Source organism: Eimeria tenella, genomic scaffold (genome assembly GCF_000499545.2).
Source record: "Eimeria tenella Houghton genomic scaffold, Eth_scaff23, whole genome shotgun sequence".
NCBI classification, from domain to species: domain Eukaryota; phylum Apicomplexa; class Conoidasida; order Eucoccidiorida; family Eimeriidae; genus Eimeria; species Eimeria tenella.
Window position 1 is genome coordinate 201,837 of NW_013542157.1, and position 21,013 is coordinate 222,849.

Below are 21,013 nucleotides of genomic sequence, written 5' to 3' on the forward strand. Positions count from 1 at the left end.
AGGGAGTGTCCTCAAGAAGATCATTCGGTGACCTCAGTGACCCTGGTGAGGGATGTCGACTGGGATGAGCCGAATCATGTAGCGTGAGGGTAAGCTGTTCCTAGCAGTGCTTCATAGCCTAAATTGTTTCTCTGTGTCAAAGAAAAAACCGCTTTCGGTCGAAATGACGGATTTATTCGCCGACGTGTGCGACCGTCCCAACAAGGATTTGCGGTTCACGGCATCGCGCTACTTACAGTTCCTTTCATATTACCATGATTTTGTTTACATTGGCTGATGGAGAAATCAAAATTCCCAACAGCAGCAATCCAAGCGGGCTGAAATATTATGGTTTGTTTTCGGACGGTTCGACTGATGCTGCATTATCCAGCATTGGGCAATATTGTTTAACGGCTGAACCTGAAGTTTATGCAACCGCTGTGCAATGTATGAATGCAAAAGCAGTAGTTCAAGTCTAATCGATCCTGGAATCGTTTTCTTCTGGCTCTGAGGTACCAGGGGACCCCAAAGGGCAAAGGTGCCCAATTTCGCCCACAGCCTGGACCGGCACCGTCCGTGGTCCGGCAAAACGACGACACGCCTGTTTCTCATCAGCCTCTGACTGTATCTTTGAGCACTTTAACACCACAAGTGAGCACATGTCCAGCTGCATCCCACTTCCGGCCGTGTATCATGCAGCATGATCATCAGTGTACCGCTTGCCTTCACCACAGTGCAATCCTGTGTGCCTCCCGAGAATAAGCGTGAACATGCTTGAGTAGATTATGTAATTATGCTATGGGCCTTGAATGAGCTTCGTGTGTGCGAAATTCGTGCTGTATTTCAACAAAATAGCCGTGCTGTCATCTGTAGTTTGGATATGCTCTATCCATAACCAGGCACAATGGAATCAAAGCTCTCTAAAGCCTACAACTTTACCTGACCCAGTGAATATCCGTGAGCCGCATTGGTTCACCCGACCAGAAACAACGCTTCTAAATGACGTTAATCCCACATGCAAAATGATGGTAAGCAGGTATATTCTCGGCATGCGGCCAAATTCTATACCTTTGGTATTTCGACACTGATTTATATAAAAAAGAATATTTGCATAATGTGGAGCTACGCTAAAGTCCCGATCTCGTGGTTCGGGTGGACTGCTAACTACGGGGACGCAGAAGAGCAGCCTGTTTTCCGACTCGCAAGCGTAGAGGTATGGGCTGAGTGCGCTGAGGCTCGGACCACGCTCGCATATGCAGGGACATTTCGTCCCAACATGGGTGTTGAAGTTTCTGATACGGTTGTGACGTGTCAGTCACCATGAAAAGGCACAAGAATGCGCTAGGCCTCGGACTATGCTCACGCATCTGAAGTACTTCTGCCGAAACGTGAGCTTTTCGGTACTGTCACGGCATGTTAGTCGCTGTGGAGAAGCCTTTGTGGTCGAGAAAGGCTTGCGAGTGCGAAGCACCCACGACCAACGTTACTTGCGGGAAGGAAGCCGTTGTAATTAAGGGTTTTGCCTGCTTCAGAGCAAATGCTCGCTCTTGCTTTGACTCAGGGGCAGAGGCAAATAAGCCGGCAACAACCCACTGGGCACCTTGTTCGCGCGATCTCGTTGACAAACTCTGCATAAGAAACTTTGCTATCTCCATTTTTATCGTAGCGGTTGACAAGGGCCTTAAGTTCGTCCTCCGAGGGGCGGAAGCCATGGGCTGTCAGAGACGCTGAAAACTCTGCGGCTGTGATGTATCCGTCACCGTTCCTGCAAAAACAAAATACTGGGCCAAAAAATGCATAAGAAGTTGATACAACGTTTGGGCACAAAATAGTTGGAGGTACTTATGAATAGGGGCTTTCCCAATTTGCATTGGGCTCTGTACTTGTCCAAGTTGCGGAATGCTGAAGACAGATCCTTCAAGCAAAGGCGATGCCTCGAAATCTCGGCTTGTTCTTCAGACTGAGTTGTCAACAAGCAAACTGACAGCTTTTCGCAGGCCTAATAGTCGACGGTTTCCGAAAGTTTAACGTCTCGTGGCCGTGCTCATGCTGGCTTTACTTCATGAAAGCACGTAATCCCACCAAGGCTCGTTGACGGCATGTTTGCCATTCGCGTGTCACTATGCTGTTTCAACGCTTAAACAGCCGCGTGCTGACATAACTCGCTTACCGCAAGAGTCAGGTCGAATATCGAAGCAACGACTTCGAGCGTTTCTGGCGCCAGGTGCGTCAGGGGCGCTGGGCATCTGTGACAGCCTGTGCTTGTGCGGTTAATCATGGCCTCGGCATACCTCGCCTTTGTGGGAAGGAACGCCTTTGCCATGTCAGCGTACCTCAAGCGCGGCTCTGCATCGCTGTTTAGTTTTCCAGCAAAGAGACGCGCCTGTGTGAGAGATATGCTTAATCCAACAGCATTGAAGGCCTCCTGTACATGCGCGGCTGTTGCATACCCCCTCCCTTCTCTGTCAAAGAGTCCCCAGAACTGCAAGAGATTGAAGTCAGACTTCAGGGCCAGCTTCTCTCTCAGGATCTCCAGCCTTCTTTCTGTGTCGATTTGTGAGTTTAAAACTCCTGCCACTTCGCATTCGCTTGCTATTAAACAATCTTTCCTTTCTGTATTGCTGTCGCGCAGTTGGAAGCTGTCCTTACTCTCCATGTAACCGCATCCTCCACACAGGTAGCTTTTCAGCGTGCTGGTTGATGAGTATCCCCTGCGTATCGGCAGCGTTTGTTCGCCCATAGAGCTGCTGTTGGAGCTGCTGCTGCGCACTGCGCTGGATTTCGGGTGACGTTGGAGGCGGCTGCTGCTGCTACTCCGCACCATCGAGCTTGGATAGCAATCACACAGTGAGGTACCGAAAGAACAGATGCATCCCTGAGCTCCCTACACAACTCAAAGCAAACGCATACCTTGTCCTCGTATCGTTTGCTGATGATGTTGGGTTGATAGTTAATGAGATAGGAGCAGCAGCAGCGATGAGCGTGAAGGGTTTGAAAACGTTTGTAATTGCAGCTGGAAGAAACAATCCACGCACACTATCAGTACCTTGTAAGACTTTGCAAAGATCTCAAATGTAGAAACATTTTGCCCCTGCAACTGAAGTACCACGAAATATTTGAGAATAACACTACATACCACAGGCAAAGGGTCGGTAGAAACCCGAGCCTCTGGGTAGCTTGAAGGCATCACCGCCTCTACAAACTCCAAGTACTTAATCCGGCCATCACTGTCCCTGAAACATATCAGCGAATCCGACTGGTTAATGTGAATCTTGTTCCCCTGTGACACTATATGGAGAGGGATTGCAGCACTGACAAACGAACGAGAGTAGTACAAAGGGGACACCACACTTGTCGAAAAATCAAGCATGCTGAGTACCAATCAGCGTGCTTTTTTCGACACACACTGTCTCTTGCACTAATGCCACTGGAGCAAGAGACAATGTGATAGATAGCAGCTCAACACAGATCAGTGGCATGATGACCTGTCGAGTCTGCGAAATATTAGCTTTTGATCCATTTGTGTCAGGACGAAGCCTTCCTCCGCAAGTGCTTCTGCCAGTGACAGTGGAGTGACAGCAGCAAGGCTAGGATCTTCGACGAATTGGAAGGCGGCAAGCAGCAAAAAGTCTGGCGAATCAGAGAGAATTCGCCTCCGAATTTCCAAGACGCGATGCGCATCGATCTCACGCTGCAGCAGCTGAGCGAGGCAAACGTCGCCTGTGCTCCAGCTGTAGTCGAGTTCCCTCTTGTCAGCAGAGTAGCAGCAGCAACAACAGTTACAAACGGAACAGCTGCATCTTGGACGGCGCAAGAAACGCTGGTCTCGACTGAGTAAGAGCTCTCTTTCCGACGAACTCATGGGCAGCAGAAAGTCAATGAACCTTGTGAGACAACAGCAAATCAACTGCGTGCGGCTCTGCATCAACGTCCACCGCATCTGAAGTGTGCTTTTTACTAATTCTGTGGTGAAGCGTTTTCTTAATTAAACGCTTATCGTGCTAACCTGATTCACTGCTGTGGAAACGAGCAGGTGATAGTTGTTTCTAAAAGCCTAGGAAACTCACTCAGGGAAGGAGACCCTCCCATCCGCATTAGTGTCGAGGCGTCTGAGAAGGTTATATGCCTCGGAATCCGTCACTGCAACCCCATGGTTCTTTAGGTACCTTTGGAGGTCTCCGCCTATTTAAGCAAACATGGTTGTGCAGCGACAAGGGCCACAACTCCTGGTCACAACCGTAGTGGGCACTGGGCAATGGCGAAATTCCGATGTGCTCACGCCACACAAACCTGAGCTCTAAGCGAGAACTTCACGAGATTTACTAATTAGTATGGAATCCCCAGTGAAGAGCATGATTTACTGGTGAGGAAGCCGTTCCCGAGGGGATCCAGAGTAGTAAATGCTTTGTGAGATGTGAAGGTTGGGAGCTGGGCAAGCGCAACGCGCAGCGCCTCAACCTGAGCCACCAGCCCATAATCAGGTTGAGCTTATATTATTTGTTTTTGAGAATGGGCTTTCCAACAGTCTTTTGGCCGCTAGATGCTAGTTCCGTAGCAGATGGACCTTGTGAAAAGTTTCATGTTCCCGGTAGGGCGACCAAACCAAAGCATGGAATAACAGACTACTAGCTTTGGTCCTTTCTCTGGCCATACTGAGGAGCGTTCTGTGTCCCAAATGTGTATCTGGTGCAGTGAGTGGGAGCACACCTGCCCTTCAAGTTCTGCTACTGAGACAAAGAAGTGGGCGAGGCGCTGCCTCGCTGCCAGAGAGAGCTGCATGTTAGAAGCGATAGGCCTACAGAGGAGCCTAGCGGGCGTCTGTAGGAGTTTTTTTTGTACAGGTGATCCGAGAGGTGCTCACTGCCCACTGCCTGCTCCGCGAGCACTGGCACAGGTCCAAGGTGAGCCGTCCCTGCTCTTCGTCTATTGCGAATTTTGTGTGCCTTTAACTGCGATAGAAAGGTTAAAGACACTTCCACTGTATTTTCTGGAATTAAAAAGAAAATACTCATGCTAGGTCATCTGCACCTTGCTGCACGAATGTCCCGCGGCCCCGGTTCTCTTGAACTGGGAGCCTGCAGGGTACTATCAAAATAATGCCGCTTATTCCCTAAGACTTTTAATTTTTCTACATGCCAAATCCTTGCTGGGTCAAAATCAAGCAATGTAGTGAGCCAGCAACTGCGGTGGCGATACACAAGTGACCTTACCTGTGGGACATCTGCCAACCTCAAGCGATTGCATTATGTAGCGCTCATAGCAACGAAGACTAATTATTTGACAGAACACCACAAAATCATGAAAGTGCACCCCCTGAATCCTCAACATATCTTGTCTGCTGCGGATCGTATTTCCCCGTTAGCGTTATTGTCAGAAAGCGCGTGCACGCCACGGGGAAGATAAACATGAGCTTTCCTGGGCACAATCTCGACGACTTAGGACGACATTTGTAGATAAAACCATGAAACCAACTTTGAGTTAAACAGAACCGATGCGGGCCTAGCGTGTGATAGTTCTGCCACAGTTCGGACACTGACCACCTGCTATCTCCTATGTTCAGTTGCGCGCGATGCTGCGAAACTCTTTCGTTTAGATCTCCTCCGACCTCTTCTTCCAAGCATTCTCTTCTGCTGTTCTAAGCCCTGCTGGTACATGTCAGGATTTTTGCCTACAAGCTCGGGAAATTTCTGATCACTAACTATTGTAGCCTACTGTAGCGCTCATGACTTGACGAGCTCATTGTGCTCCAAAAATTTTAGGCTTTTCAGGCTTTCCAGGCCTTTCGGAAGACCGCGCCTAGATGATATTGGCAGAGAAAACATCTGTCACACTAGCTGGCAAGAAATCTCGGACTGCCATTAGCTGGCAAATCAATGTGGCGCTTTCCCGTAATTTATTCTGCCATGTCGTTAAAATCACCCCGTAGCCCTTTTAGGCCCAGATATTGTCTCTCCAGTAGATTAAGTGACTCATTCCTGGCTTCTTTTGGATGAACTTAGGCTGCTTTCTTCATTGTTGACATCATAGTTACTGCTGTTACTGCGGTTTTCACCATCGTTAGACTCTTTCCATCTGTTGCTTTCAGTATCTCTTTCTGAAGCGGCAGCTCCGGAAGAAGAGACGGTTCCTTCGTTTCCTCTGTCGCTGCTTTGCTTTCCTCCGCTACTGCGCCCCCAGTTTGCAAGATAGCTTGCCTTCGCACCTTCCTTTCTTGCTTTCTGTTTACGTTTTTTCTCCTCCATTGCATGCTTCTTTGCTTCATTTTTTCGTTGTTTCCTTTCTTTTCGTAGCGTCTTACGATGCTTGCCTATTGACCGGCAGCATTTAAAAGGAATAAGGATGCACTTGCATAGCAATTTAATAAGAGGCTTTAGTATGGGCCATAAAAGAAAGAGAGCTACAACGGCAATGCCCGCGAAAAGAACAGTCTTCAGAACCTTTTTAAGCGAACCCATGCAGTCGCTCCCTGCAAAGTTATGCGCAGCTTCTCACAGAGCAAAGCCTTTCAGCATGCGGATTCACTATGAAGCATCTCCTTCTTCTGAGGGTTGAGCATATCTTTGTTGTAGCCTTCAGTGTCATTCGAAACATCTTCCAGCACATCTCAAGCTGTATTATTAAGGGTAATTGTGCAAGTAGCGTATCTGGTGTTAGTTTTGACAGGCATTGGTGGATTATATGTTCAGCAAACAAGGACTCTCACAATCGGCTGGAAGGCACAAGACATTCCAAAAGGAGCAGTCGCACTCCCCGTCATCCGGCACAACGTTCATTAGCTTTTGATACCAGTTCCGTTTGTCCTGAAGCGCAAGCCGAGAACTCTTATTTCCTTTGTGTGCCAGCAAGCAGCATTGACAGTTCGTAGTCACCAAAGCGCCCGAAAAACACGTTCCATAAAAACAAACGTCTGAGTGTGTTGTAGTCAGATATTGTTGATGACGATATACTCTGGGAATCCTGTAAAGTGCGCTAGCTCCTGAAAGCTTTCATAGTTGTTTTTATCCACCGTACACCTCACTTCAGGCGGTTCGATGACTACGACCTCTCCTGCAGGATTCGTTACACCCCCTGGCAACTCCTGAACAAACAGCGATTACTATGCAGATGAAGGAGCCTTTGCCGTTGCATATCAGTCCAAAGTAATGCCTACGCGCTTACCCAAATAATTCACCATATCTAGTTTTGTGTGATCATCAGGCCGTGTTGCCAAGTCGAAGTTCACTACCCAGTACCCAGCCGTTGTACAGGTTGTTGAGACGCTTACTGCTGCCTTGCCTGTCAGGAGGTCAAATGATTTTATGTCAAGTTGGTTTAGCTCTGAATCATAGAGCTTCATTATGCAGTTGAAGTCAAACTCCTCGACAACGGCTGTGAGCCGCAGAGTTAGGTCAAATGCCTGACTGGCGCCGGCAGGGACATTACGCTGAATTGCCGGCACAGGGTCCAACTGAAAAGAAGCAGCGAAGTAATGATGAGATTCCACTGGTGGTAGTCACGGGTTGGAGTAGGCTTTGGCCACGGCTTATATCACATGTAGTGCGATTATGTTGCTAATGCAGTGTGGACGCTACCCCTCCATAACTGCTTCGTTGCAACGGTTTGCGAAACGCTCACTTTGTCTGTTGGCTCCTCGCTGCCATGCTCTGTGCAGTATGGTAGCTCCAAATAGTACGTCGCATCTATCGTGCCTGGAGAGCAGTAACATTTTGGGAAACAGTCGCCTTTGTACTTGGTTCTCGAGAGCTGAAAAACTTTTGCCTGGGGAAATAGTGTGCGTGAAAGATGTGGATGCGATATAGCGCATATGGTTGAGAGAGCCTGCCATGGAGGCTGCATGGAAGCCTAACCTGAGTTGAGCACATACACTTTTAGTGGGCAACCAAACGTCTGAGCATTATCGCATTCACGTGGTGCTGGGGGCCTGAAGCAGATAGCACTCAGCCTGTCGATGGTCGCTTTTGCCATGGGCAGTCATCTGGCTTTCACTTTACCTGCGATGTTACAAGCGTCAGAAGAAATTCTGGGTGGCGTACAACAGGATGGTTGCACTTGCTTAAGTTGCACTGGCAGGTTGAAGAAGTGTTTGCCTGCTTTCCACACAGGGCAACCTGGCTTACGCGATGCTAGTTATTTGACCTGGAGAGGTAGACTGAATCCAGCGAATCAATCCAGCATTCATCTCAATGCGCACTTTACTCTTATGACTATCCGGATAAGCAAAGGCTAAGCGATGCAGTTCAAAGGGACCCGCTTTTGAAGTGTCAATTGCATCATCCACGTTATCTAAGCCAACGTGATAACGAGGGTAATTACCAGGTGGATACTCTAGCTGCAGCAAAGTAACGGAGTGCTGGAGGCCTGCGAATTTATCCTGTGTATCAGCACTTCACGCTGAACATGTTCATGCTTTTGCTTCTGTGAGTATATGCTCTTGAAAGGTAGCTACAGTGCAGTGCTTCTATGGTGTATGTGTGTTACAGCGTAAAGAGGCGTCCTGCCAAGCTCTGCGGCCTGTTCGTTGTATTCATGAAACCACTTCAAGTTTTTCGCAAAGCACGTTCCTTGTGCGTAATCACAAAAGCCGTCTCTTCCCCATTGCTGCAGTGAAACTCCCGGGAGATCACACGTGCTGCCATCCACTGTGACGTGTTGTTCGTCTAGGACGATCATATGCCTCAGACAGCTCTTAGGGTTACAAAATGGTGAGCCTGAAATTAAAAAGCTCATCGGGAGAAAGAACTGGAAAAGCACTTCGTCACGTAAAGCATTACCGTAGCTTGAAGTGCCACAATCGGAATTGACATTCTTTGCTCGAGACCGCGCAAACCATGTAGCGTCAAAATGAAAACCCTGTTCCGAGACGGTATCATCATCTCACCAGATTTGCAGAGTCTAGCAAGATCTGGATTATCTGTCTCGCTTACTCCCCAGTGTGATAGGTCCTCGGAGTCTGAGCATCCTTCCTGCAGATCAATTTACATCCTTTACCACAAAAGTGCAACCGTCGTGGGTTTCCTGATGAAGAATAACTCTACGCCATAGAAAGAACAAAAAACTGAAATAGATTCACTGCGAATGCAGAATAATGGAAATGCTAAAGTAGATACTTCAGCCTACCGTTACAAGGGATTCTTGCACCCAGGCATTTGTTGAAGGGGCTGTTGGTAAGAAAACGTATTTGCCCTTAATATTTGGCTCCTGTTAGTGCATAGTTCTCACATAATCCTAAAAGGGCGCGGAATGTTCTGCCTCACTTGTGGGCGCGTTATCAGAAGTAAGATGATGCATGCAACCAAGGAGGACAACAAAATGTCGCTTAGACGCGGTAATGCAACTCACAGGGGATTCCGGTACTTCTGAGCTAACTAGACGCGCTGTAACGTCAAAGGTTGCTGCATTGATTAGACATCATACATGCATTCACACGCCTTTCTAACACCTCGTAATTCTCTATGAAGCGAAAAACCATTAACCTGGAGAAGCGCAATCAACAAAATGTGCGTGCACGATTGACAGAGGAAAGGGCTTTCCTTTTATTTGAAGAGTTACGCTGCCTTACTGTCCCTTGCAATACTTTTGGCATCTGAAAGCTCGAGAATGGCGTCCGCCATCCCCGCTTCGGTGTGAAGCCGCTGCGAGCAATCGAAATTTTGAGGGTAGCTCCCTTCCTGAACTCTTTTCTCACACTCTGCTTTATATTCTTCATCTGAGAGGCTTGATGGGTTGGGTGGCCCTGCGCATGCAGTGGATGAACCAAGCTCTTTAAGTTTCAACTAGCGTTTATTCTACCGACTGCAGGCGCGTGGGTAAATCCACTGAGGCATGCCCAGTTGGAAAATGGGATAAACTTACTCCACCAAGATATTCCGACGAGAATCTTAAAGAACCATGTTCTATTTTCGCTGACTTTCAGCATACGATACCACGGATATTCAACAACGGGGCAAAATTTCGTCAGGTAGGGATCGGGGATTTTTCCAAATCGTAATCCTAGGAAAAGGCTCACAGTACAGAACAAAATAACGTTATTTACCTGCACCAACAGGGCAGTGCCATAGATACCGCTATGTCACGAAGTGCTGGTGCGGTGCAGTGCAAATTTAAAAGTTCCACGTATCGAGCCTCATACCCAGCCACTAACCAGGCTCGTCTAACCAAGCTCATCACCACTACAATAAATGAGCAGACGAAATTATACCTCTTCCCCTTTCAAGCACTCACATGCCTACGTGTATCCTCACCACCGCACTGGCCTACCCCAAAAGTTGCACTTTAGCATCGGCTCCCTGCCCCTATTAGGGTTGTTTAGCCAGAGATGCCAGACGGAAGGACACCAGCAACATTTCCCCTGAGCTCCATCGACAGGAAGACCCGTATTAGGACTAATGGGATATCCATTTTCCCCATGCTCATCCTGGCACTTGGAACCCCATGTCTGCGAACAGAAGTTTTCCCCACCATCTTTGACCTGCCATAGTAGAGCACGATGGGCGTACTCTATCCAGTTGAATGGCACTGCCTGAGAGTTCACAAGGCAGACACGCCTCATTAACTCTCAGCAGGAAGATTGCCCGTGTGAGCATCTCCTACAAGGAATTTTGTAATGATTGGCGCACATGTGTTTATTCAGCACAAATGACTCGTAAGTTGGACCAAGAAGCAAATGCTTCGCTCTATTCAGAAGCCCAAAACTCGCCGTGACTGGTCAATCCCAAGCACATTCTTGGGTTAATACATTAATTCAAAAATCTTGTGGGATCTTAAAGCATGAAGTCTACCTTGACATAAGTAAGATTGTACGAGTAAGATACAGCGGTTTTTTGTACAGTTACAACAACTCCGGCATTGCCTGCATCGCTTTTTCTGGGGGACCGATTGTTAATATCCCCTGCTTCCCACTGAAACTGAAGTTTCTGAGAAAACCCCGAGAACAGCAGGGCAGCGACAAAGTACCGCTGGTGATTACGGGGATATAAGTGCGGAGCAGGCAGGGCTGTTTGTATGAAGCGGCAGATGAGCCTCCCACTGTATACTCTACCGATGTTTTTAGGGGTTTTATGCCTATGATGATTCTGGAATCGGTGACGATTCAGGGAGCTGCTCAGCCGTACATCCAGGTTGTCCACATCAAGCTCAACAATTAGTCTGTCTGTACACCCTGAACCCCCAGAAGAGCACACTGTCTCTACTTTCGAGGTACCCTGGCCTGAACATTCCAATGTCTGTGGCGCCAAGCTCAAGATGAGGAGGAGAAGAAGCATTGTGGTGAGCCAAGGCTTCCTGCTAAGGGCTGCGGATTTACAAAGGGAGAGGATGGTGCCTTTTCCACATTTACAGTCCTTTACCAGATGAAAAGTAGGACTTATGTAGGACTTATGTATTGAGTTGTTCTGTGTAGGCCACTACGAATCGCTGTCCGTGACAGTGCTTCCCAGTCAAGGCAGCCTCGGTGTCTGAAGTCTTTGACGCCGAACACTTATGCGTCGTCCAGCTTGCTCAGTGGGGTCCGACCCTCTTTGTGTTTGCCCAATAATTGTTGAATTATCCCATTATCAAGTATTTCTAGTTTGCCTCAGCAGTTTTCCCCTCTGCTGCACTGTTGCTTGCGCTCGTTTCCCTTGGGTTCTCGTCAGTTGCATTTGGAGCTGACCTATAAGCACGTTCTCAGTGCAAAACTCAGGAGTCATTACGAAGCGAAACAAAAGCACCAAGTACTTGAAGCTGCTTTTCAGCAACTCTTACTGGTCAGGTAAAGTTATCTTCAGGCTGACATGGGGGAGCTAGCGACTGCAGTCCTAGATGGCGCTTACTAAGATCCTAATTGCAAACAAAAATAAGTCAGTGCTTAGTATTTCAGAGGCGTAAAAGGAGAAGAGAGATTCTCCTGATATCATTCATAAGCATTCTGAGTAGCTACTTCTGTGTGTCGAGGAGTTCCGCCTCGCTGGCCAATCGGATTTAATAGCCAGCTTCCACTGTACTTCAACTCACAAGTATTTCGGACGCTTGAGTAAATCAAATTGCCTTGGTTAAAAGCCGGTAATTCTAAGCAAAGACAAAGTGCTGAACTCTGTTCGCTTGGCCTGACGCCTCCTCATGCACGGATATCCGTGCCAGCTACGCAGTGTCATTACCAGCGCCAAAGGAAGTGGCCTTGCTCGAGAAAATGTGGGTTTTTATGCCTTCATTGCACTATATTTCCACGCACTATGTATAAAGTTTGTATATTGGGGTATTTACTTCGGAATGGGTCAAATTTCCCGACAACTTCCTTCCTGCACTATGATCATATCAAAGAGCTTGAAAATCTCTGCTTTCGCCGTGGGTAGTCAGTTACGTGGCTGTCGCTCTCGCTGAAATGTTGCTGGCAAACAAACAATCCGGGCAGATGCATAACAAGGCGCGTTCACACACCCAAGCTACTGTTACTCATAGTGAACAAAAGGCTGGTCACTCTGCACAGAGGGCAAGCTTTGTAGTACGCGGGACATAAGCTGCCGTATTACTTGTAGCCTAAACCTTCGCCAGCGGATGAACTCGAATACATGCACCGAAACCTTTCATTTGTCCTAGGGACTTTCATTAAGGGCAAACTCAATTCGCATAGTCGTCAAGCATAGATCTCTCTTTTTCAGGCCATCCCTTTGATGTCCGGGACTAGACCTCCCCTGGCTGGGAAGATGCATCTGCACCCCGGATGGCTTCTCAATCTGCCTGGTGCCTCGACCCGCAGCGGGATCCCGCTGCTGAGCCATCAGCCACGGTGGAAGGTAAGCCAGTTGTACGGGGTTCCCTGTTCATCGCTATTTTTGGCCTCCAGACACCCCAGGGAACCCATTGTAGTGCCCGTGCACTACAAGCTGGCTCACGGAGGCTTGCGCTTGTTGCGGTGCAACTCCACAATACTCAATTGACTTCTTCAGTGTTACAAGGTTCATCGATTAGATCCTTTCAACTCAGTCATAACGGTACCCAAAATCTGCACGGACTCAGGGCGTAACATCTCGAAATCTAGAAGTTCAAAATAGCTTCCCATAGTGCAATATTGCATTCAGAAGTATTAAGTGAAGAATATTCAATATGTTGCATATATACTGTTTCTAATCCCGCTGTGGGACCATGTTCCAGCCGCTGTGGCTGAGTCAGCCTACGCAGCAAAGAATATGATTAGTAGACCGCGAAAGCAGGCATGAATGCAATCAAATTCATTACACTCTGCACTCATTGAAAGTCAGTCTTTATTCAGTAGGAATTCCGGTTTCACTGTAGTCAGTGTGGGTAATAGTGCCCCTCATGGTCTTTGATCTTTCATTCCATAGCTCTACGATCATATCTGCGGCTGCCGGCCTTATTAGAATGCGCGCCGCTGCTCGTTTCGTGCTTGGAGTTCACCGAACTTCTTCTGTCTCGCATGAACGGCATATCGCGCGTTTCCTTGTCGTGTAAGAAGCCGGTAACTCCACCAGTAAGCGTTTATGCTCCATATTCAACTAACATTTCAAGACTTGCACTTTTTAATCTTTCTTGCATACTACTGGCAACACTTTCTCTGTGTAGGCAGGCCAGCGGCACTTAGCGACACTTAGCCCAAAGCAGGGTAGTAAGTATCCTAGAGGCTTATAGTCTAGGCACGTGCATGGGATACGCCACTGATAAGTGAACGTCACAACCTTCACTGTACACCTTTTAGTCAGTCGACGGCTGCTATGCTGCATTCCGCGGTCACCCAGCCCCACCTCACGCGATTATAGAAAAACTCTTGTTATTTGGAGTCTGAAGCGGGAAATTTTCGCCGACAGTGTACGATAGCTCGCCTGACTTGGGGTCTTCAGTGTTCCTATTTAAAATGCCTGGTGGAAGACTTGGGCCTTGTAGTTTCTAGTTGATACGCAATAAAGTGATTGTCGCATATCCACCAGCTTCTCGGCAAGACAAAACTCTGCACGCCTCTCGTACAATTCCTGTTGTGCGTGTGACTTGCTAAACGCTCCAAAGCTCTTGCATAAATCTTGCTTCCCTCATGCTAGGTGGGGAATGCTCGTTGGGAAGGGAGCTCCTTGAAAGCAGAAAAGATCCAGCTGCGCAACAGGCGTTGACCTGCGACACCTGCCCTTTAGAGGGCCAAAGTATGTTTGTGTGAATGCTGGTCTCGATAGGATATTTGTTCTCCATGACACTGGCTCTGCCATTCCTAGTCGGAGACAGCATGTGAGTAGAGTTCCTTTTAGATGCGCCAAGCGTTGAGCCTGATCCCAAAAAGACAGAGACGACGCAGCTGTTTCCCCAACTAAAGGGTAATCCCTTCATTACGCAATGGTGCGCCGATTCGTGGGGACCGGTGTTCACTAGGATCGATTCACAACGGACTTTGCTGTTGTATCACAGCCTATTCAATGCCTCGAATGAGACATTTCCTTTGTGCGAAGGAGCGTTGGTGGCACTGAAGCAGACACGACAAACGTGGGTGTGAGAGCCCTATTTGTGTTGCAACCATTTTCGGTGCTCTAGTACTGGGCAATGTACCCTCTGCTGCAATCTGGTCCCTGAAGAGATCCTGTTTGTATAAAAAAACCCACCGAATGTTGTGTCCATATACCACAGTCGCCTTCATTGACTGTTACAACTCCCCTTGTAGGGCGCAAATCTATCATCGGTACAGGAAAGGATGTTGGCGCTGAAGTTTCCCCTTGCAGGTATTGTCCCTCGACTGGAGGAAAACAACTAACACAGGAAAAAGCACAGCTGCATATTGACAGATGTGGAAAGGAAAAAAAGCGTTGGATAGACGTGTGGCGAGAGCCTTTCAGGACATGCCGACTCGCTCCCAGTCGAGTGATCGCGCCGTTAGCGCTGCTGCGCGACAGTTAATTAAGGGTCCCTCAAAACTCCGAATATCTTTAAGGTCACCGGCAGAAAATTTTCCGGAAAGTTCCAAAATTTTCCCACAAAATTAAAGGCCATAAGGGCCTACGCCAGTCGTGCCTTGATGTAAAAGAACTTCACGACAGATCTGCCTCATGGAGGCGACGCAAGGACGACATCCTCCTTTTATCCCCTCAAAATCACTGTCAGCTCATTAGAGCTACCAAAGCAGCTTGTGCTCATTCATACACATGGCTTGGTGCTTCTTGACATCTCTAGTTAGACAAGCTACGCGTGCCCGACAGTGGTCGGAACTGTATCTAGGCGTGGTCATGTAGCATGAGCTACGTGTACCCGGGAAATTCGTGCAGTGACCAGTTTTCCTGTATTGCCTACAGTAATCTACTAAGAATACCTGCTATGAACTCCTGTAGGGGTTATTTGGTCTGCGCAGTGCCGACTCCCGTGTCCTAGCCGTGCCTGAAGCGCAAGGATCCTGCTACCGCAGGTCCTCATACAGTTAAGCACCCAGCTATGGCTCATGTATTATCTATACTATTCTATATACGCTGTCAAGCCAAATGTTGCCAGTTCTATTTGTTACTTTCGCGATTAGCTTACACCCGCAGCAGGCCACCCAGGCTACATCCAGTCGTCCTGGAGCGCTTTGGCAATAGCGTAACTATAAAGTGCTCCAACTCTTCCTACACATGACGTTGTTCACCAGAGGCACTGGTGATTTGGAAAAACACTTCGCCTGCTGACTGCTGGACTAATCGAATGGTGTGAAGTTCGGTCTATGTGAAAAACACGACATGGGTGTGGAAGTGCCTGTGGTGCAGAGAGAGGCACGACAAAGCGAATGGTACAAAATTTTAAGCTCCTCTGTGCAGGTTGAACTATCCCTTCCGAACGACCTGGTGCAAGACTCGTTGAACGAGGCGCTGGGAGGCATTCGGTTTATTGATGCACCGGAGTCTCATCAAAATGACTAGTGCAAGACTTTGCCTCAGCAGCCACGCCTTGCTCTCGTCAACAGGCTGACTTTTGAGCACGTAACGTTGCGGAATCCTTTGAGAAGGCAGCCTCCATTTGGGTTGCCTTGGTCGTCTGCGAAGTTATGCGAAAACCGCATCCAGGCAAGAGCACACGTTTAAGCGTTTGTGGCGGAAAATACTCTCTCAGCACACAGGCATGTTTAGTCTTCGAAACTTCCTAGCTGATTGCAGCGGCACGTCTGAACTCCTCAATCACGCACAAACACCGTAAAATTGGCGTGAAGCCATACTCCAGTGGAATTGGGATAAGTGCGGTTGTGACAGCTGTTCACGTCTCAGATGCTGTTATATTGTTTTAAACATGCATTGCTCTACCGATCTGTCAACCGCTGGGAGGTGATTCTCGTCTACGCAGTACCTGCTTAATGTGAAGACCTTAAAGGCCAATAGAACTGGCCTTAACTTTTAGCGGATAAAAACTCTAGGAAGCAAGTGCTTCCGCGCTTTCTCATTATGGTAGATATTCAAGTGCACGCAAACACAGGAATTCGATCCTGGCGTACAGGCTTTGGTTACGGCTGACCTACTGAAAGTCGAATGCCAGTTTATATGCGCGAGCAGTAACCAGTGGTGGACAGAAATCTCCACAACGTTCAAAAAGCGGAATTATGTCAAGTGGTCACATACTGTCTCGCCACGTAATTGACTCTTGAGCGGAAACCATCGTGGTAGCTGCTTCAGCGCTTCTGAAAAAAATTAACGAAGTCGGCTTATTTTTTCTCATCTGCATATTAGCCAGCCCCACGCACTCACAAGTATATAGATAAGGCGTATTGTCATACTTGTCATACTTGACAGCCCAATCGCCTGCTGTAGGATCGGATATGCAGTGACCGCCTTGGGCGGTAATATAGCTAGCGCCCTAACAGTCATATGCTCGCAATTTTAGCAATTTGCTACGAACGGGGAACCTTAAGCACAGGCGGCGATTGGAGAAGCCTTCTTCCGGCATGTGTGCTGTGTGCTACTTAGCCTCCTTCCCCAGTCGAAAATAGATAATGGAAAGAAAAGTCAAGTAGCCGAATAAAGAAGGCACAAGGTGTTGTCAGAAAAGTCAGACTCCTGGGAACTCTTCTTTCTTGGATGTTCCTTTCGGAGACACATGAGCTGATCTTTCCTTTTGCCCGTATAAGTGCATGCTACGGTTGTGATTATCTTCACCGAAGAAGCTTTCATTGCTGCTGGATTCGCTGTCACTATCGCTGGGCAGCAAATTTCCTCCTAAGAGTGACAGTCTTAGAGCTGACAAACTACTTTTTCTCTTGTCTCTCGCTGCAGTGTTTGCTGCTGCTCTTTGAGAGCTATTGACTGCACCTTCGGCAAAGGTGCTAGCTGGTGCTGCTGTGGCCAATGATGGCAGTGAGGAATGATGACCAACCTGTTCTGTAGGAGCGTTGCCTTCTTTCTGCGTTTGGCCTCCTTCAAAGATCCCCACCATGTAGGCAGTGATTAAACACGCAAGGAGCACAACCAAAAAATATATTGCCACAGTTCTGAGCAGCAGCATTATATCTTCAGGATTTTCCATATTTACTAGAGGGACAGCGGAGGAAGTAAATATAAGCCCCATGGTAGTTGTTGTAGTGGTTGTTGTGGTGGGCCCGTACGCAGCGGCGCAATTCGCATCACAGTATTCCAATACAAACTGTTCCTCAGGACATCGTTGCCCTTTTCCTGTTGCCTGGCGCGTAACCTGATGTATCTGAAGCGTTCGGCAGGAGTTACAATTAGACTTGGGTGAAAGTACTGATGTACAGTTTGTGCTTGTACTCGAAGATTCGGCTGCTTCCACACCCACATTGGTGGAGATGCTCTGAGGATACATTGGCCGTGACAGAATTCTATGGTCTAATTCGTTTGCGGACTCAGAAACAGAGCAAAGTCCACCACCTGGAGCAGAATGATAGCGCAGATGAGCAAACGGAAGATGATGTAACGCAGTGTCTTATTTGTGCACCTTACAGCCTTCCCACCAGTGGGTCTTTCAGGATCTGGTACAACTCAATATGCTTCTGATTACGGACAAATATACTTTTTAAACTCAGTTGCGAACTGGAGGACGTCTGTAGAGTTCCAGCGTCAGCATATGGGCGCTCTCTGTTACCTGTACACGGCTCCAATTCATGAGAAGGGCAGGGTCTGCCACCCCTTTTTGGAGGAGAGACAACGTTAAACTGCCGCATTCGAGTACAACTGACATCACAAATAGACCAGTCTTCCCACTCGCCCTGGCAGTCTAGGGCCTCCAAAGATGAGGGGAGCATTACTGGAGCTTCGCAGTCCTCCTGGTTCCCCAGAAAACCACCTCCAGCGCAAGCTAATAATGGTGTTGAATGCAAACGGATCTCAAGAACTCCGACACTCCAGTTTCCGGCTTGTGCAGAAGAATTCGGCGTAACGGGGGAGGCCCTCAAATGCAGCACATTGACCCTTTTCAGAGAAAGGTATCTAGTGACCCATGCATGGGCTCCAGCGGGTGAATCAAGAGGAGCAGCGCTGAACGACGATGAGACACTCAACAGCCAATTTCCCTCGGCATCTACGATGCTTAGCACTAACGAGACACTGGCACGTTGTATGTAGATCTCCACGCCCTCGAGGTTCACTGGTTGCGCTAAACGGATCTCAATCGATTCCATTCCAGGCCCCAAGTCTACTTTTGTTACTAAATCATTATCCAAAAGCTTAGTGCCACTAGTTGCTGCATTATTTGGTGAGAATGTGGCTCCTTCTCGCCAATCTGGGCAGGCGCCACCTTCGCAGTGGACGAGCCGGAATGCATCAGCTTCCCAAGGGCACCCAGCACTATTGCTTAGGCTCCGAAAGAGATGACGCTGCAGGCACGTGGAAGGGCATGTGGAGTTGCCAGCCTCCCACCTGCAGACCCAGCAGCCGTAATAGCGTTTCTACATAACTGTGCCACGCCTGCAGGAAGTTCTTGGACCGTCCAAGCCTACTTATACTATTTGAATCTTTTGAAGGAAAGTTTGGCACTGGCTGCGTAAGGGTTGCACCCGCGAAATCTGGAACTATCCTGTGTTCGCGGACCGTCCATGGCAGTCTTGTTCACCCTGTTCCACCGAAATGACTACAGCTCTTGAGGTGTCCGACGGCTTCCAGTCCGGCAGCAATATCGAAGGCCCGACGAACGGAGAATTATTCTCTTTAATCGAACCTAACCAAAGAGCACTAGCATCAGAGAGCCTCAGAAGAGGATGTCCATATGTCTGACCAAACAGGGCACCCCAGTACACGCCAGCGACAGCAGTTGTGGCAGAAAGTTCCGGGACGCCTGCATTTGATAGGTCCAAAGTGGCTGCCAATGCTTCTTCATCTAAGTAATTCGCTACCGTGAGCACTGCAGTGTGTAGGGACAGGGAAACGGCGTCAGGATTCATTAACCGCTGCTCCAACACAGGACCCAGAAGTGGAACTGGAGCCCCAAGGCCATTTTCATCCACCCACAGCGCTGCCTTCAGAGTTGCACTTTTTGCATTAAGGCCATCAATATCTGATTCGATCCAAGACACTTCCCGCCAAACTAGCACCCATTTGCCTCCGCCCACAGGCAGCAATCTTGCTCCAGTGTCGTTGTAATACAAAAGCGAGTCGTCTGGGAGGTCTGATTGCTGAGTCTCCGCTTGGTACCTGCCCATGCTATCCACTGCAAGCCGGCCATTTATGGATATTCCTTGCATGGGACCTCTACCGCTAACGCATAGGGAAGCCCAGTTGTGTGTTTCCGGGTGTATTGAGGCCACTGAGTAAAGGCAACTCTCGCATTCACTCTTTTGCAGCTGTTCCTTTTCTGGCTCACCGCTGCTATTCAGGAGAAATGTTTCGCAGTTAGGGGTTACAATAACTTTCTCCTCCTTTCTCTCCCATCTTTCCCTCATCACAGTAACGGCAAACTGAGTCTGCTTAAGCCCTGCGATCCCAGTTATTTCACTCCCAACAATAGATGCGCGCTGCTCCTGCTTATAGGGTATCACTGCATCATCCGCTACAGTCCTGATCCACTGCAGGACTCCGTTCCCATCGAACTCAGCTACAAGCAAGGAGCCATATGGCATGCTAGTAGATGAACCCAAACGGATTCCATGACGTTCCCAGGCATTTTCCTTTGTGGCGTGCCAGGCAGCGGCGTCCTTTGCGGTTGATCTCGATGCGAAAATGTTGCCAGCACTCATTTTTTTAGGTGCTGTAGGAACAGAGTTGCATTCCCAGCCATGTCCGCCGTCCAAACTGTAGCCATAGCATTCGCCGTTTCTTTCTCTCACAGTGGCGCCTGTCCCTTGGCAGAGTCGAGCTCCGTTGGGTGCTAGCGTCCCTTCGTAGAAGGATGAAAGGCAAAAGGGCTCTAGTCCCTCTTGAAACATAATTTTGCAACCGTCTTCTTTGTTGCATTTGCATGTTTCTTCTTTTGTAGGGCATGTTGCACTCCAAAGGAGTAATATCACTCTGTCGATTGAGCCGTTTTTCTCCTCTGCCCACAAACCCACTCCCCGAACTTCTGGGAGGTCTGTAGAGCTCAGCAGTTGGATCTGCGATCTATTCCAGTTGTCTGATGGATCTACTCGTTGCAAGTTTATGTCGCACCCGAAATACACCTGTTTATCCAATGGGGGTCTTGCTGAATCGTGTGCGTCTGCTCCGCTGCAGCTATTAAGCATCAGCAAGAGTTTTCCACTGGGAAGGGATACAAAGGATAGACGCTCCACAGCTTGAAGACCCTCGACTGTCGTTACTGATTCGAGCTCTCGGGTGGACAAAGCATTCTTTATCCGTGCAGGGCTGGCCGTGCCAGTGTTAACTATATAACTCTGTAACGACATCGAATGGCATGGTGTGAGGCAGTAAAAGAGCCAAGAAGATAGCCATGGCAATGAAAAATGTACTACGAGGTGCAGCTGTAAGCTCACCATTCTTTTCTTAAGGGAGAGATGCGAGCAGCTGCCATGCCACAAACGGCAATAAAATGTCGATACGTTCTTCTCTATTAACGAAATCTATGGCGCTTTGTACTGGATTCATTTGAACAGTGGTAACCGTGCTCTCGCCTTGGCAAGCCAAAATTCTCACTGTCCTGATGGCGTGGGCTTCTAGCCCTGCAC

At 48.4% G+C, this 21,013-nt stretch overlaps 5 protein-coding genes across 5 annotated transcripts; all 5 read right to left on the reverse strand.

Annotated features, from left to right (window-relative positions):
- Window positions 1-1,536: 1,536 nt before the first annotated feature.
- On the reverse strand, window positions 1,537-2,803 carry ETH_00017040 (EF hand domain-containing protein, putative; the record flags this gene model as incomplete). The annotated part of the gene is made up of 3 exons (XM_013374816.1): window positions 1,537-1,744; window positions 1,863-1,939; window positions 2,150-2,803. The coding sequence occupies 3 exons, from the start codon at window positions 2,801-2,803 to the stop codon at window positions 1,537-1,539; spliced, it is 939 nt and encodes a 312-aa protein (XP_013230270.1).
- Window positions 2,804-3,448: 645 nt separating this feature from the next.
- On the reverse strand, window positions 3,449-3,919 carry ETH_00017045 (uncharacterized protein; the record flags this gene model as incomplete). The annotated part of the gene is made up of 1 exon (XM_013374817.1): window positions 3,449-3,919. One exon carries the CDS (start codon window positions 3,917-3,919, stop codon window positions 3,449-3,451), a length of 471 nt encoding a protein of 156 aa, XP_013230271.1.
- A 2,055-nt stretch (window positions 3,920-5,974) lies between these two features.
- On the reverse strand, window positions 5,975-7,815 carry ETH_00017050 (Generative cell specific-1; the record flags this gene model as incomplete). The annotated part of the gene is made up of 4 exons (XM_013374818.1): window positions 5,975-6,286; window positions 6,998-7,057; window positions 7,151-7,426; window positions 7,594-7,815. 4 exons carry the CDS (start codon window positions 7,813-7,815, stop codon window positions 5,975-5,977), a joined length of 870 nt encoding a protein of 289 aa, XP_013230272.1.
- A 2,924-nt stretch (window positions 7,816-10,739) lies between these two features.
- Window positions 10,740-11,240, reverse strand: ETH_00017055 (Generative cell specific-1, related; the record flags this gene model as incomplete). The annotated part of the gene is made up of 2 exons (XM_013374819.1): window positions 10,740-10,892; window positions 11,091-11,240. 2 exons carry the CDS (start codon window positions 11,238-11,240, stop codon window positions 10,740-10,742), a joined length of 303 nt encoding a protein of 100 aa, XP_013230273.1.
- Window positions 11,241-18,928: 7,688 nt separating this feature from the next.
- Window positions 18,929-20,734, reverse strand: ETH_00017060 (uncharacterized protein; the record flags this gene model as incomplete). The annotated part of the gene is made up of 1 exon (XM_013374820.1): window positions 18,929-20,734. One exon carries the CDS (start codon window positions 20,732-20,734, stop codon window positions 18,929-18,931), a length of 1,806 nt encoding a protein of 601 aa, XP_013230274.1.
- Between the last annotated feature and the right edge of the window lie 279 nt (window positions 20,735-21,013).